Source organism: Bufo gargarizans, chromosome 7 (assembly GCF_014858855.1).
Source record: "Bufo gargarizans isolate SCDJY-AF-19 chromosome 7, ASM1485885v1, whole genome shotgun sequence".
Classification (NCBI taxonomy): domain Eukaryota; kingdom Metazoa; phylum Chordata; class Amphibia; order Anura; family Bufonidae; genus Bufo; species Bufo gargarizans.
Window position 1 is genome coordinate 201449559 of NC_058086.1, and position 18180 is coordinate 201467738.

Genomic DNA, 18180 nt, shown 5'->3' on the forward strand with positions numbered 1-18180 from the left:
CAGAATTGTGGGTGGTTTTTCCACCCCATTTGGAATTCGATTCCAGTTTCCCACTACATTGTATGCAATATTAAAAGGGGCCATTAGAAAGTACAACTGGTCCTTTGGGGAAAAAAAAAACAAAAAAACAAGCCCTCATACGGCTTTGTGAGCGGAAAAATAAAAAAGTTATGGCTTCTGGAAAAACAGAAAATCACAAGGTCCTGAAGGCATTAAAAATCCCAGACAATTCCTTTAAGAATTGCAGAAGTTGGCGGCAGATCTTCTCAACCATCGCACCACAATATGAACTTACGAATTGGGTGAAAACTACGTACGCCTCCCCCTTTAGCCCCTGTTTGACCTAATGCATATTCATGAAGCTGCCTCTATTCTAGCATCACCCCCTTCGGCGGGCACAGATAACATCTACTTCTTTCAAGAGATTTAGGAAACGACCATCTCAGGAGACACCTCTAAATATCTTTTTTTTTTTTTCTACTGTTCCCCGCGCTTTCTTTCCAGCCTTCAGCAAAGATGCAAACGCAGTAAGTAGTTCCATGAACTCTCGTGGTCCTCAGGGGCCCGCACGTAGCCTACCGCTCACCATAACTACAGAGTCTTCTTTTCATGTATCCTCCTGGGGGTTATTATGCCGGTGTTTACAGCCAGTGTGCTTCTACTCTGTCTCAGCTAGGGATCTCTTCAATAATACCATTACGTGACTTTTATCCTCGGAACAGATTGCTTTTCCTTGATCAAGCTCTAATCTTTGCCGTCAAGTCTCTAACCCAGATAATACCCTGCTTGGTTGCTTTTCGAGGTTGAGTCTACCACCACCGGTGGACCGTCTCAGTCTACACCACCAGACATGAAGCCTCAAAGCTGGTGCTCATCATGGTGCCGTTGATACAGCAGAAGAACGTGGAAAAATTTTGGTAAAATTTTACGCTTCAAGAACTTTAATCTTTTTTTTAGCATCTTCTATTTAATGATCCGAGGTTCCGTTGAAGATCAGCTCTAAGTGCTGAGGGATAAACCTGGATGCTCTGAGTAAGGCTCGAGCCGTTGCAGTCGTTGGCTGGGCTTCAAGCAGAAGTTGGATCCTGCCCAGGAAACTGAGTGAAAGACGAGTTTGTTTAATTGACCCTGGCTTCTTTTCACTCCGTTCTTCCCTCATTTTTTTTGTCACTGTGCACAGAATAAAGCTAGCTTTCTCGTCCCCTGCCAAAAACAAGCCGTGCACTAGACGGAGATCATTCTGCTGAGTGAGAGCGCTGCAGCCATGGCCTCTGTGTTTATGTGTGGGGTTGAGGACATGCTGTGCAACGGGAGTCGCTTTGTGTGGAATCTGACCGTGTCGACGTTGAGGAGGTGGTACACGCACAGGGCACGGACATGCCAGGTGATGCTGAGGACGTGGTGCGGGCTAAGGGAGGTGTATCAGGTAAAAGAAAAATTTTCAAAAAGTTTTATACGGCTGGAAATTACTTTGGGGTATTTGTAATTTGGAGAGTCGTTTTTTTTGCCGGTTGATTGCTTAGCAGCTTAGAAGATGACTTAGAAGTCATCATTCCTGAGTAGTTGAGGTCCAGAGAATAAGATGCTGATAGTTGGGAGGAGTGATATGTTACTGTTACTTAAAGGGATTGTCCATAAAAACATAACTGCTTGAGTCATCCCCTTTTTGATTAATAATAATTCCATTTTGCTAGGAAACTTGGGCGACAACCAATGTATTCCATATTGCAGCTCTTAGATGGGTTGTCACCCAGCTTATCAAGAGTCCTAAAAAGAAAAATTGCCTACTTGTGCTTGAATTTGGAAGAAGGGGCCTGTATTGATTTATCACTAGAGGAATTTGTCATCTGGTGTCTGGGAAAGCTGGGTAACAACCGGTGTGGGAGCCGTAGAGATGTAGAGGTTGGTCCCAACCCAACTTTCCCAAAAAACAGGTTTAATTAGGAAATCTGCTTTGTTATGCCTGAAGAGCGGAGGAGGGGCTGTGCTGGGAGAATCTGCCATTGTGGAGAAAAGAAGGATACCTCCATGTCCCGAGCTGTATTGGCGTCCACATTGGTTGTAACCCAGCTTTCCCAGAAACAGGATGATTTCAGGATTTGTATTTACTGATGACATTGACATCTTAGGAAACATCTTTGTTTTAGAATTCTGTGTAACCAGATTTTGTATCTGTTCCTAGGAAAGCTGGGTGATAAACAGTATGGGTGTTCATGCAGCTCTTCAAGAATCCTGAAAAGCAAAGCTTGGTTAAGCCTGACTATGGGAGAATGGGTTGCATTGATTCGTAGCTGTGCAAATGCATTATTCTGGAATCTGGGAAGGCCAGATAACACCCCTATAGGAGCTATAAGGGTGGCCATATTGGTTGTAACCCAGCTTTATAATTACGGTATATCTTATCATGATTTGTGTATGTCTGTTGCGAGGAAGGTGGATTATAATCAATATATCGAATAGTACAGCTTTCAGAAGGGTTGTCACCTAGCTTTCCTAGAGTCCTGAAAAGCAAATCTTAAAATTATACAAAAAAAAAAATGCTTTATTGATTCATATGCATATCCTTAGTTAGTATTTTACTGTTACTTTAAGGTATAGTTCATAAATATTTCAGTTGTCCCCTTTTTGATTAATTAATAATTCCTATTTTGCTAGGAAACTTGGGTGACAACCAATGTATTTTATATCGCAGCTCTCAGATGAGTTGTCACCCAGCTTTCCAAGAGTCCTGAAAAGCTAAACTGCCTAGTAATGCTTCATTATGGAAGAATGGGCTGTATTGGTGGCGTAGCCTAGCGTCATTCTGGAGCAAGGGAAAGCTGGGGACTGTGTGGGGGGGGGGGGGGGGGTAGTCCTGTTGGTTGTAACCCAGCTTTATAATAATATGTTTACACCATTGGCGAATGTCTGTTGCTAGGAAAGCTGGATGACAAACCAGTACGTCGAATAGTAAAGCTCTGAGAAGGGTTGTCACCCAGCTTTACTAGAGTTCTGAAAAGCGAATCTTCTTAATGATTCTTAATTATGGGAAAAGTGCCTGTATTGATTGATATTGATGGAAAATACCACCTATAAGAGCTATAATGATGGCTGTCACCCAGCTTTCCCAGAAAGCAGAAATAACTATAAAATGGGTGAATAGAATTTAATAAATAAAAAATAAATAAATAAAAATAAATAACGGTTAACACCTAAATAAGACCCTTTGCCTCTGCTTCTATTTACTGGTGTTATATTATATTTTAAGAATTCTTTATAATTATATATAAACATGGTTTGCCTGTGTCTGTACCTAGAAAAGCTGGGTAACAACCAATATCAATATTACAGTTCTCAGTGTGACTGTCACTCAGCTTTCAGGGGGTCATTTTATTGGGTTATTATGGAGATTGGACTTTCTGAATTCTGGGAAAGCTGGATAACATTACATGGGGTAGTTGTAGTTAATGGTGGCTGTGTTGGTTGTAACCCAGCTTTCCCACAACGATGGTGATTTTTATTTATTTTTATCAGGAGACTACGCCCTTTAATTGAAATAGAAGATAAGAATAGGTTGTCTTCCATCTGAATGGCAAATCTGCCTAGTTATGTAATACTACAGCCCCCAGTCCTGTACTGATGCATTCCTAGCGGATGTGTATGTCAGGATCCTGAGAAAGCCGGGTGACAACCCTTGCGGTAGCGGTAACGGTTGGTACACGTGTAAAGTCTCTTTTAGACCTGATGATTTCATACTTCGGAGAAATGACCAACATTACGGAAAGATTTCTATGTGAGTCATAGACACAAAGAGGGAGATTTATCCAAACTGGTGCAAAGGAAAACTTTTTTATTTGCCCAAAGCAACCAATCAGATTCCACCTTTCATGTTCCAAAGGCGCTCTGAAAAATGAAAGGTGGAATCTGATTGGCTGCTGTTGGCAACTAAAAGTTTCCCTTTTAAACACCGGTTTTTATAAATCTCCCCTAGTGTTCTGGTCTCTATTTTCCAGGAAAGGCTCCGCTGTGAGGTCCTGTTTTATGGCTTATTATATATTCTGTAGGTAGATTCAGCTAATGTATGGATATTATATTGCATCTATGTAACATGACAGTATTTTAGGTTAGTTTAGAAAATTAGTTAGGAACCAGTCAGCCAATTGTCGTCTTTATGTGGGAACTTTATGATTTTTCTGAGGGTTTTCCAGGATTTTGATATTGATGACCTATTATCGGGACAGGTCATCAGTATCTGACGGGTGGAGGTCCGACTACTCCTGGCACACCCCAAAATCAGCTGTTTAAAGAGGTCACGGTGCTCCGGTGAGTGCTGCGGCCTAGTGATGTCACCATACAACGGTCATATGGCCTAGGTTCAGCTTATTCCTATTCAGGTGAATGGGTCTGAGCTGCAATACCAAGAACAGCCACTATGCAATGGACGGCGCTGTGCTTGGTGATCTGTGAGCAGGCCACAGCACTCACTAGAGGTCTGCAGCTTCCTCAAATAGCCGATTGGCGAAAGTGCCCGGACTCGGCCCCCCACATATCTGATATTAATGACCTATACTCAGTATATTATATACTATACAGTAGTCTTATTCAAACAAAGCTTTAAGGGACTATGTCAGAAGTTTTGACCATACAAAACTGCTTACAGCACTAGGTAGGGGCTTGAAGAACAGTAGAAACATAGCTTTTGTGGAGCTTATATTATCAGGAGTAGTGTGAATATGAAGTTTTATTCTGCCAGGTTCTGCTCCTGCAAGTGCCCAGGGCGGGGCTTCACTGCACAGTGCTCTCTGTATTGAACCTCTCCACAGTCCCTCCCCTCTGCTCTGAGTAACTGCTGTAGTAGTCTCCTGATTGGATACTACAGCTATCAGAGGGGAGGAGCTATGAAGCAGTGCAAGGCAGAGTGCACACCACAGTGAAGCTCCTCCTCCAGTGCACTTGCAGAGCAGAATCTGGCAGAAAAGAAGTTCCTATTTACACTGCTCTTGCTAATATAAGCTTAACAAAAAATCTCCCCCCAGTTCTGCCACAAGTTTTGAATGGTCAAAACTGCTGACAGACACTATTAAATAGCATATTAATTGCATAAATTATAAAAGTGAACAATATTTGTGTTTTACATGCTGGTACCAAAACTATCCAGTAAAGATGTATATTTACTTGCATAGTATGGCACCACCTGGTGTTCAAAGTGTATACCAATGTGCATGTCAATTTACTGAGCTGAGTTCTGGTGGACATGCCTCCTCAGTTACTCTCCTCACAGCCAGGTCTTTTCATTGTGATCCTCTGGTCACTGCAGGGCAGCCAATGGGAATAGCTGATGTATAGCTGTACAGTCCCTTCTTACCTCTTCTGCAGTATAGCTGACCTCTGCAGGAGAGGTAAGAAGAGGATACATTGTCAGCTCCCAGAGGGGGAAGGAAACAGATTCTGTCCAGAGCCTACCCTCAGCAGCACCAAGTTGAGCACATAAACACAACAAAATGAAACAGGTATTTTTTATGCTAGAAACACTGAAAGTTATTTTAACAGTGAACAGCACTAACAGCATTCACAGTGGATTTGCTACAATGTACCAATGCAGGTGCAACGGGCGGCCTCGCCCCAAGGCCCTCTATGTATCGTGACCCAGGTTTAGTAGGAAATGCCGAGTGGTATGTTGTGGCCTAAATGTCTCTTTATGTGTCACGGTGCTCCTACCTGGATACGGCCGGACTCTAGGCTTTGGCTCCGAAGCAATGAAAAGGGGGAATAATTGAGGGATTGGAAAGAACTTGAGTCGAGACCTTAAGATGAAGTTCAACAGCAGCTTTTCTTGAATAAACGTTTCTTCCAACAGTTACAGGCTGGCAGGCAAACTTAACTCTGCAATATCTTTCTCTCTCACTCTGCTGCATTGACAGGCTGGCTGTATAACTTCTGTATGCTGCACTTTCTCTCTGTAGTCTGACTCTAGGTTATGCCAGGGAACTTTCCTCCTGGCTCTCGAGGCTTTAAGCTTTGCCCACCCTGGCCAGCAGAGCTTAGGGTGCTCTGGCTGGCGTGGGCATGTCCAGCAGAGACGTGCCCCTGCACACCTGTCCCCTAGCTGGGGGTAAACTGCAACCAACTAGAACTGGTCCCCACCCTTCCTGCAGAAAGTGGGACTAGCCCACTCCCCTATAGAGAGGGGGTTAGAATGGAATGGAACGCTCCATTCTACCTACATACAGCTCTGCCATATTTGCTGCCACCTGCTGGTGAACCAGGCACATTGCATGAACATAACAGTTGCAAACAATATTATAGATACACATTGTGGAGGACCTGGACAGATATACATAAGATGATGTTGGTGTTAGCCGAAAAAGAAAGTAGCAGGGTGCAGGAGTGGTAACACCACTCTGGGGTGATACATAGGCACTCCTTTCTGAGCAGCAGCGCCTGTCACCTACCCTGACTATAGGCTGGTAGCATTAATACACTGAAACCTGTTAGCTACATGAGCTGGACTTAGGCACACTGGATTAGCCTCTAGATGTAAACCATTCCTGCTACTGAATTAAAGGGGTTGTCTCACCTGAGACCTCTGGGACCCCTGAAGTGAGGCATGCGTAGCCGCCCTCAGTCTCTGTGGGACTGCTGCAAATATCCGAGCGCTGGCCTGGATATCTCTGGCAGTCCCATAGAAGTGAATGGAGCGGTGGCCGCCCATGTGCATTCTCCTTTTCTTTTGGAGGCCCTTTGTGGAGATAGGTGCAGGTCCCAGAGGTGGGATGGAGCCTGTTTGATATACCACCAAGGGTCTCAGAAGAGACAGCCCTTTAATACACACAGTGTTGGTCATCTATTATTACCTCCCTATGCCAGAAACTGGCTTAAAAAAGTCGTAAGCCCATGGTTTGTGACTTTTTGAATGCCACTGCAGCAACTTTCAAAAAAGGGCGAGTGGTGGTGTACAAGGGGCCACATGTGGATAGGGCCATTGGCACCCGCACATTTGCTATTAGTTCACTGGCGTAAATGAGGATTGAAATCTACTCCCCCTAGGATCTGGAGTAGATTTCAGTCTAGGCACAAGGACTGTCGGGCTATGCACCTAATTTATAATGAGGTGTTTGATAAATGACCCCCAATATATGTGTATTTTGCAGACTGTGTTATTACTCAATGATTAAGCTTCCTTTACATAAGACTGTACCTTTAATGTCTAGGGGGTTAAGTGGTGGAGCGCCATAGTCATGGCTGTAATTAATATAAATGACTCTTATTACAGAGATCCCTTTAACCCTCATTCCAGCAAATCACATGAGACAATTTATCAAGCGGCCGTCCGTGCATTTCCAGTCCTGCAGTGTGCCTAATAGATCATTTTCAACCTGCTTATTCGGATGGAATGGAATGTACGCTCAGTCATAGAGATTAGCAGCGTTTCTTCTTATTCGTCTTATGTTCACTGAACCACAGAAAAAAAATCTCGGAAGCACAAACGTGTTCTGGCCGTGCTCAGATTGCGGCCCACAAACAAGGAGTCCGTAATATACAGGCACTGACTGTGTGCACACCGTATCACGGATTCACTTGAATAGGTCCGCAATCTGGAAGATACAGAGCAGAAGGCCACGGAAGCACTACGGAGCACCTCCGTGGCATTTCAGTCTGTGCCTCCGCACTGCAAAATAATAGAACATGCTCTATTTTTTTTGCGGTGCGGACAGGTCGCGGACCCATTCAAGTTGTATGGGCCTGAATCCGTCAGCCCAGGCCACACGGATGGTGCCCGTTACAGTCCCCAATGCATGGCACGGGTGGCACCCCTAATAAGAAGAACTTACTGAAAAAAAGCTGATCAGGAGGTCCCGCTGCTTGGATCGGAGACAATCAGCTGTACCAAGTGTTTAGTTGCCCTGCAGCACCACCAAAGGCCGAACAAAGCATTACATAGCGCACACTGAAATCACTGGCAGTGTACACAGACCCGTAATTCGGTCCTGTGCGCGAGGAAGTTGAAAAATGAATGCCTGCCAAAAAACGAACAAATGGGTATCGGCTGTTTTTGCACATGTGAACGTAAGAAACTTTGTAATGTATCTTATTAGAGGAAAGCGTCATTTTCCTAATATCCTGCCAGTCTGTAGTTCTGTTCAGAAACTTACTCAGTCATCAAACAAATTCACCTAGTGTAAAATGGTAAATTGAAGACAAATTAGAGGGAGAGGAGGGGGATGCAGCTGCAGTTCTGTAATCACTCTTCAGTGAGACAACATAATAGGTAGATGGACGATGGGTCTTCCTTGATTTTTGGAGGATCCACGGACATGAAAAAAAAGTTGTTTTGGTGTCCGCCTGGCCGTGCGGAGCCAAACGGATCCATCCTGAATTACAATGCAAGTCAATGGGGACGGATCCGTTTGAGGTTGACACAATATGGTGCAATTGCAAACGGATCCATTCCCCATTGACTTTCAATGTAAAGTCTGGAGTCCCTTTATACCATCTGATCAGAGTTTTCTCCAATCCGATGGTATATTTTAACTTGAAGCGTCCCCGTCACCATGGGAACGCCTCTATGTTAGAATATACTGTCGGATATGAGTTACATCGTGAAAACTCATATCCGACAGTATATTCTAACACAGAGGCGTTCCCATGGTGATGGGGACGCTTCTAGTTAGAATATACTACAAACTGTGTACATGACTGCCCCCTTCTGCCTGGCAGCACCCGATCTCTTACAGGGGGCCGTGATCAGCACAATTAACCCTTCAGGTGCCGCTCCTGAAGGGGTTAATTGTGCGTATCATAGCATTAACATTGGTGGCAGTGTGCGCCCCCCCTTCCTCCCTCTATTGCATTAACATTGGTGGCAGTGTGCCCCCCCCGCCCCCCCCTTCCTCCCTCTATTGTTTTAATACATTGGTGGCAGTGTTCGGCCTCCCCTCTCCCCCCCCCCCCCCCCCCGGGAGATCCTCCTACTGGTAAGTGACAGGTCTGTGCGGCGCATTGCTGTCACTTACCAGTAGGAGGAGCTCCCGGCCAGACACAGACACTGCAGCAGCCAGCAGGTAAGTATGATGCTTCTACTATTGCTAAGTAACCATGGCAACCAGGACTGCAGTAGCGTCCTCGTTGCCATGGTTACCGATCGGAGCCCCAGCGATTAAACTGGGACTCTGATCGGAACTCCGCTGCCACCAATGATCAGGGGGGGGGGGGGAGAGGGGAGACCGCACACTGCCACCGATGTATTTAAAGAATAGAGGGAGGAAGGGGGGGCGCACACTGCCACCAATGTATTAAAACAATAAAGGGAGGAAGGGGGGGGGCGTGGGGGCGCACACTGCCACCAATGTATTAAAACAATAGTGGGAGGAAGGGGGGGCGGGGGGAGGGGGCGCACACTGCCACCAATATTAATGCAATAGAGGGAGGGAGGGGGGGCCGCACACTGTGCCACCAATGCTATTATTACAATAGAGGGAGGGAGGGGGGGCCGGGGGGGGCCGCACTGGGCCACCAATGAAATTTAAACTGGGGAGGGAGGGGGGTCTTCCCCCTGCTGCCTGGCAGCCCCGGATCTCTTACAGAGGGCTATGATACGCACAATTAACCCCTTCCGGTGCAGCACCTGAGGGGTTAATTGTACGGATCACGGCCCCCTGTAAGAGATCGGGTGCTGCCAGGCAGCAGAGGGCAGTCATGTACACAGTTCGTTGTATATTCTAACTAGAAGTGTCCCCATCACCATGGGAACGCCTCTGTGTTAGAATATACTGTCGGATCTGAGTTTTCACGAAGAAAAAGCTTTTATGCAGACGGATCTTCGGATCCGTCTGTTTGAAAGTAACCTACGGCCACGGATCACGGACACGGATGCCAATCTTGTGTGCATCCGTGTTCTTTCACGGACCCATTGACTTAAATGGGTCCATGAACCGTTGTCCGTCAAAAAAATAGGACAGGTCATATTTTTTTGACGGACAGGATACACGGATCACGGTCTCGGCTGCAAAACGGTGCATTTTTCCACGGACCCATTGAAAGTCAATGGGTCCGCGAAAAAAAACAGAAAACGGCACAACGGCCACGGATGCACGGATGCAAACGGTCGTGTGCATGAGGCCTAATACTGATAGGCGTCTACCCACCCAGCGAGCATAGAGAGAAAAAATTTTGCATTCACAGAAACCATCAGAGATAAGAAAAATTACAACAAATATTTCAATATAAACCATGGTCTATTTTCAATTTTGAAATAGATTTTGTGTATGCAGCCCCTAAGCAGGTCTATGTGTATCCATGGTTAAGGCTACATGCACACGAACGTTGTTTGTTTCTGTGTCCGTTCAGTTTTTTTTGCGGATAGTATGCGGACCCATTCATTTCAATGGGTCCGCAAAAAATGCGGACAGCACATCGTGTGCTGCCTGCATCAGTATGTCCGTTCCGTAGCTCCGCAAAAAAAATAGAACATGTCCTATTTTTTTCTAGTTTGCGGACAAGGATAGGCGTTATTACAATGGATCCGCAAAAAAAACGGATGCCATACGGAACGTCGTCCGTTTTTTTTGCGGATCCGCAGTTTGCAGACTGCAAAACACATATGGTCATGTGCATGTAGCCTAAAAGAGTTTTTTAACTGATGACCTATGAAGTCATCGGTATCTGATCGCTGAGGGTCCCGCCGAACAGCTGTCTGAGAAGTGAATGGAGCTGAGCTGCAATACCGAGTACAGCCACTGTACAATGTACGGCGCTGTGCTTGGTGAGCAGGGAGAAGTCCACGGAGCTTTTGCAATGGTGTCTTCTCAAACAGCGGATTGGCAGTGGTCCCATGTGTCGTAAGACCACCAATCAGATACTGAAGAAGTATTATTTATTTTTATTTATTTTACGCACTTATATAGCGCTACTATATTCTGCAGCGATTTACAGTCTTTAGCTTCAAGCTGTCCCCAATGGGGCTCACAATCTAAGTTATAGTCCAGAGCGCTCCTCTAACCAGACTGAACAACCATGCCTATCCTCATCAATTAAGAAATATTGGAAAACCCCTTTAATGACTACAATAAACTTTGTGTAATCCAAACCCTTACACCCTTCTATCTGTTCTTTACGTTTTGCTCTTTGAATAGTTGCCTGCTAGCCAGGGCCGGTTTTAGACAAAATGTGGCCCTGGGCAAAATCAAAAGAGGGGGCCCACATCTTGTAGTAATGTGCTAAAAACACAGTCCGACGTCCGACACCCCCGCCGATCAGCTGTTTGAGGAGACGGCGCGTGCTGTTCACTGCTGCTGTCCCATAGACATACAGCAGCAGAGCAGGAAGAAAGAAGGGAGACGGCGCGTGCGCACAGCTGATCGTCAGGGGTGCCGGGTGTCAGACCACCGCCAATCTAATATTGATATGTCATCAATATGAAAAAACCCGGAGAACCTGTTGAAGCTACCCCCAATACTGTGCCTGTTCTGCTCCCCCCATGTCCACAAACACTATACTATACACCCAGACTGCCCTCATTAGTAATGGTGCCCCCAATAGTGATAATACTCCCCAAGATAGCCCCCATTAGTAGCAATGCCCTCCATATTGCATCAAATAATAATAACGCCCCTACAGTACTCTAGTAGTAATAATATAACCATAATGCTCCCAGTGGCTCTAATGTCCCCCTGTAGTCTCCCCCACTAGTTCCAATATATAATGCTTCCCCCATAGTGACAGTATATATATAATGTACCCCGTAGTGCCAGTATGTATATAATGCTCCTCCATTTCCCCCAGTAGTGCCAAGTATATATAATGATCTCCTTCCCCCAATCCCTGGTGCCCCCAGCAGTGTGGACATTTAGTATAAAAAAGCGCCTCCCTCCCGTCCCCCCGCCGCTGTCAGTGATGCAGACCACAGTTTTATCAGTGGCTTGTGTTGCTGCGTCCTGATGCATGCGGTCCCAATGACATCACCACTCCTGCGCTGGGTATCACGTGATGACGTCATCCTGCGAGACCGAGAGCAGGAGTTTGCAGTGATGTCATTGTGGCTTCTTGCTCTGTTCTAATGCCTCAAAGGATTGAGGCCTAGTGGCCTGAGGCTTGTGAAGTTGGACGGCCATGAGTGCGCCCCAAGGCGGATGACTAGCCTCCCCTATCCATCATCTCGGCCCTAATTCAGAGCACATTACTGCAGGAGGTATAACAGGAGAGGACTATAACTCCCAGCATGTCTAAGCCATTATTATTTAATATCAGAGCACATTACAGGGGGAGGTATAAGAGAAGACTACAACTCCCAGCATGTCCAAGCAGTTATTATGTAATATCAGAGTACATTATAAGATGAGGTATACAACTCCCAGCATATCCAGGGTGTTGTAATGTATCCTGATATTATATAATAATGGCCTGGACATGCTGAGAGTTGTAGTCCTCCCCTCTTATACCTCCTCTTGTAATGTACTCTGATATTACATAACAAGCTGGACATGCTGGGAGTTGTAGTCCTCTCCTCATACCCCCTCTTGTAATGTACTCTGATATTACATAACAGGTATTAGAGGAGAGGACTACAACTCCCAGCATTTCCCTGGCACTTACATTGAATCCATACTTCTTCACATGCTCAGCTGGTCTTCTTTTTCTTCATTACTTTACTGCACTGCTGAGCTCCGCCTCCTGTTCTGGTCACATGATGGTGAGGTCATCACAGGTCCTTCATCCCCCTCTTCTCTGCTGAGCTCCGCCTCCTGTTCTGGTCACATGATGGTGAGGTCATCGCAGGTCCTTCATCCCCTCTTCTCTGCTGAGCTCTGCCTTCTGCATATGACATTATGGCAGGTCCTGTCAGCTCTAGGGTAATGATTTATCTTATATGTGAGGGAGGAGACCATACACTGCATTGTAAAGAGCAGCTGTTCATCTGTCCGCCCGTTTGCTTCCTCGGACGTCCAGCTGAACAGTAGCACTGATACAGGGGGCCCCTTAGACATCGGGGGCCCTGGGCAATTGCCCAGTTTGCCCCCTAAAGCTGGCCCTCCTGCTAGCAGAAGACAGATGGGAGGCGGTCTAACTGTAGGATCAGACTACACAAATTTTGTTTGTAGTCTGTTACCATAGTGACACAGAGCGCTTCATAGGAGCTGCATGCCCAATACGGTTGGTACACTTTTCATCATACCTCTTTGCAAATTTGCTTCATTTTTATTTATTTTTTATATAATAAAGCAATGAAAATATTCTGTTACAAAACCTTTAACCAGTACAATCTTGTTAAACACGGACTGACACTATTTCCGTAGACCTCACTTTACTGCTTCATGAGTCTCAAGACGTGTAATCGGCACAATTTCATCAGACGTTATGCAGGCCACGTGTACTTTGAGGAGGACCTGAGGACGCTTCCATTTAGATTCCCTCCGTCTAACTTGTGTATTTTTTAATATAGTCGCAGCAACGGAGGAGCCCATCTGAACCCACGCTGCTCGACGCCTTGCCAAATGTTAACAGAAGATCCTATTCAAACAACACTAAGCCTCGTCCCCGTCTCCGAAGCCATCACGATGTGCGAGAGACGGCAGTAATGGCAGCGCATTGTTTTACCGCCATATTAGTTATGCCGGGCTCTGCCAATACAGTTATTAGGCTTCATTTATAACTTTCTATGACAGGAAATCTTCGGCAGTTCTATCAGGGTTATTCTTCCGCTGCTGTTTAAATGGAAATTATAGAGCAAAATCATTTACGCTCAATTAACATTTTATTTTAATCACAGCCGGCTTATAAAATTTCCATCTACATTAAAATAGATCATAGAGCAGTCCTAAATCTGTCGCTATATTACGGATCCAATTTTGAAAAATGAGGCTTCAGTTTTGGTGTCATACTTTTCTACTTTTAAAGGGAATGTGTCACCACATTTTTTCTGCTAGTTAAAACCAGATAGTGACACATATCATTTTTTTCTAATCTGTTTTTATTTTCTGATTGCAGATTTTTTTGAAATTCTATTTCCTGAACTTGATTATGGGGGTCGGCCATCTTGCCGATTTCTGAGATCCGTTTTTTAGAGGGGGGGGGGGGGGGAAAGTCCTGCATGCAGTACTTTTGTTTCCGTCTAAAAAAACGGATCTCAAACGGAAATGGTCCCTGTACCTGTGCCGTCTGTCCTGACCTTTTGCCTGTCTGATTAAGCCTCTGCCTCATCCTTCGGGCCTGCACCTCTAGTACCTTTCTCAGGTACCTCCTGGTCCGCCTGGACCAGCTGCCTTGTGTGCCTATCCTCCTCAAGAGGTAGCGACCTGCTGTTCCCCTCGGGAAAGTCTATCCCCACCATCAGGGGTACTGTGAAGATCCGGGGGTTCACTTAGACAATGCCCTTAGAGGAGGTAGGACACGTGGCACAGTGGGTTCACACCCGCTGGTACGTGACAGCGCCTATTTATTATTAGGCTTAGTGGACAGTGTGAAACTGCAGGATTTTAGGATCTTTTTAAAATAGATATTCACATGGAAAATTTAAAAATAACGTCACCAAAATTTCTTTAAAAACATATCTAACATAAAAACATTTTTTAAACAATAGGACATTTTCTGATGACACATTGCCTTTAAGAATCAATCCTAAAGGGCATCTGTCAGCAGTTTTGTACCTATGACACTGGCTGACTTGTTACATGTGCGCTTGGCAGCTGAAGGCATCTGTGTTGTTCCCATGTTCATATGTGCCCGCATTGCTGAGAAAAATGATGTTTTAATATATGCAAATGAGCCTCTAGGAGCAACGGGGGCGTTACCATTACACCTAAAGCCTCAGATGCCTTCAGCTGCCAAGTGCACGTGTAACAGGTCAGCCGGTGTCCTAGGTACAAATCTGCTGACAGATGCCCTTTAAGGAGACATGAAATGGGACCTATTCAGTGTTTTTTTCCTATGTAAACTCTGCCCATAAGTACAGGCCACACTCACCTAACAACAGCTGAAGTGTCTCCATTAACAGTGCCAGTAGCGTTACCCCATAAGCTGACTATGCAATGTTCCTCCCATAAACAAGGCCAGCAGAGTGACCCCCAATGAAAAAAATATATACTACAGAGTGATACTACTGACAGCAGAGTGCCCCCAAATAATCAATACTGCCAGCAGAGTTCCCCCTAATAGATAATACTGCAAAGAGATCCTCAATACTGCCAGCAGAGTTCCCCCTAATAAATAATACTGCAAAGAGATCAACAATACTGCCAGCAGAGTTCCCCCTAATAAATAATACTGCAAAGAGATCAACAATACTGCCAGCAGAGTGCCTCCCAATAAATAATACTGCAGGGAGATCAACAATACTGGAGGTTATACACAGCCACCTGCATGTCACCCAGGGCCCCCTCCACCAATCCCAGGGTACTCTCCCCAGTGGGTTGAGGTAACAGCAGCAGGGCGCCAAGGCATTGTTCGGCTTCGTTCACATCACCGTTCAGCCTTTCCGTTCTCTTTCTCCATTTAGGAGCAGAAGAACGGAAAGGACGGATTCAGCACATAACTGAGCCGAACGGAACCTAAGGACCCCATAGACTATAATGAGGCCCTTTAGGTTTCCGTTCAGAAGATTTTGGAGCAGAGCCTAAAGTAGTGCATGCAGGACTTTTGTCTCTGCTTCAAAAATCTTCTTCTGAGCGGACACATTATAGTCTATGGGGTCCTTAGGTTCCGTTCAGCTCAGTTATGTGCCAAATCCGTCCTTTCCGCTCCTAAACGGGGAAAGAGAACGGAAAGGCTGAACGGTGATGTGAACTAAGCCTTAGGGATCCGCAACCAATTGCCAAGGATTCTCAGGTTCTCTACCTCTTCTTTGACGTCCGCTGGCTCCACTCTACAGATCCACACCGGTTCTGTGCTGTGACAGTGTCCGCTTTGGGCCCAGTACTCAGACGCACAACAGTCTCTCCATACCCTACTGTCCACTAGTAGGCCAATACTCCAGGGGCCTGTGTGACCTTTGCATGTGGCCCTACTTATTTCGAAAGACTCTTGGATAATTCTGTAACTCAGGAAGACTATATAAGATCCAAACATTTTATTAAACCCTGTAGAAATCCAATCCCTTCCCTTTCAGGACGTTCACATGTTTTTTAACGGTGATGTCCAGTTAATACAAGGCACAGTTTTCTCCAGAAATGTTCGCCCGGTATTTTCCTATTGAAAAACGGATTGTTGGTTCTCCTAGGTGAACGCCCTACTGTACTACTGACTACGTTTGCAGCCCACAATGGGTATCCATACTAGAAATCTATGGAGAAGGAGGAGGAAGCAGCTCCTGAAAAACATTCAAACAAAGCTGCTGTTTCTAGTGTTTTCTCTGTCTCTCTCCAGAGCTGGATTCACAGCTACACCGCTCCTTACTGCTGTATAATATCCTCCATGCTTCTGCTGCTTAGGAGGTTGTGGTATAGAGAGATGGGGCGTCAGCATTAGAGATTAGAGATAGAAAGTAGACATTTAGGGATGGAAACCCAGATCAATAGTTTAAAAAGTCCAGCTCACCTGTAATTCCGTCGTGCACGGCAAAAATGGAAGTCAAACTTGTATAGTCACGTAAAAACAAAGGTGATTCTGCACTGAAGGGTCCTATTTTCGACATTTCTTTATTGCCAAAACTTGAACATATATGGAACAGGACAGGACATAGAGCAGCCTTCTCCCTCTTACTCCTGTTTAGCCGACATGTTTCGAGCCTCCTAGGCTCTTAGTCGAGGGATGGAGCCTACGGAGGGAAAACCTGGTCAAAGGGTCAGAAATATGTTTACAGCAAGCAAAGATCTTGCAATCCATAAGCAATTGGTACACAAAGTATATTGCGAAAGGACTTAAATGAATGAGCTTTATTGGCTAAAATTGGAATACCCCTTTAAGAACGATATAAATAGAGAAAATGATAGAGACAGACGTCTATATTCATCATCTAATGAGAATCCAGAAATACCGAAAAGCCAGATTTCTGTTCACTATAAATGAAATGGCTTTTGTTTCCAAACCTGTAATCAGTCGAGAAAACTCGGATGTCATTTCCTTGAGATTGCTTGGTAACGGAAGGAGACAGAGCCGCTCCGCAATCCCACTTCCAGTGTGTAGTATTTATAGGAATGTGTTTGTTACACTTGTGTTTTCTGCAATGATCTACAATTTACCAGTGTTTTCTTTGACTTGCGGGGTCTAATTGTAAGGTAAGTCGTCTTTTTATACCCCATGCTAAGATGCCGGGGCCTGCGCATCGTTACTATCTGGATCCGGTGGTTTAAAAAAAGAATGAAGGAAGATTCTGATTTGTGCTTTTATACCGTGTAGTACTTTGCAGTTTGTTACTTTTTTATTACTATTCTGCGGAGGTTTTTGGGTTGTGGTCGCTGTAAAGTGTTGTCACTTGGATCAATAGATTTACAGATTTACAGGCTAATTATATGCACACTGTGCAGTTGTATTGTGCTTATTATTGCTTTCTACTGTTTTTAGCTTTACATGTGATTTTTATTTTTATGGATTTTATCTGCTGAAGTGTGAACGTGGTACAATGTTGAATGAGTCCTTCTGTGATCCCAATGGTGAGGACGCACTATAGGACAGACCCAAGGGAGTAACCTAAAACTCCCAGGCCCCAATATAAAATGTGCTACAGGGCCCCCAACTACTCTGTGTCTTTGATAATATTGGTGTTTTCTTATATGACAGAGGGGCCTGGGTGTGACTTGTACCTTGTCACCCCCTTATAATTGCGCCCCTTTAAATACATATTATATAAATGCTGTCCGGGCACTGAAATGACACGTTTTTTACTAAATCGCAACAATGTTCTTATTTAAAGTGCTTAACCCATGATTGATGTTAAAAAAAAAAAAAAAAAAAAGATTCAGACAACTAAGGCTACTTTCACACTCGCGTTTGGTGCGGATCCGTCATGGATCTGCACAAACGCTTCCGTTCAGGTAATACAACCGCATTAATCCGAACTGATCCGTTTGTATTATCTGTAACATAGCCAAGACGTCTTGAACACCATTGAAAGTCAATGGGGGATGGATCAGTTTTCTATTGTGCCAGATTGTGTCAGAGAAAACGGATCGTCCCCATTGACTTACATTATCAGGACGGATCCTTTTGCCTCCGCATCGTCAGGCGGAGAGAAAAACGCTGCAGGCAGCCTCCAGAGCGGAATGGAGGCGG

General features: G+C 45.0%; 1 protein-coding gene across 2 annotated transcripts in view; it reads left to right on the top strand.

Moving 5' to 3' along the window:
• The window catches only part of FRMD4B (FERM domain containing 4B), a 211638-nt gene that overhangs the window by 58667 nt on the left and 134791 nt on the right, over positions 1 to 18180 (top strand). The window contains exon 1 of one of the 2 annotated variants that reach the window (XM_044301975.1): positions 1263 to 1426. The exons of the other annotated variant lie outside the window; for it this stretch is intronic. Coding sequence (XP_044157910.1) covers positions 1265 to 1426 — 162 coding nt within the window. The 5' untranslated portion in view covers positions 1263 to 1264. Of the gene's footprint in view, positions 1 to 1262; positions 1427 to 18180 lie in introns of those variants that run through there. 2 annotated transcript variants of the gene reach the window in all.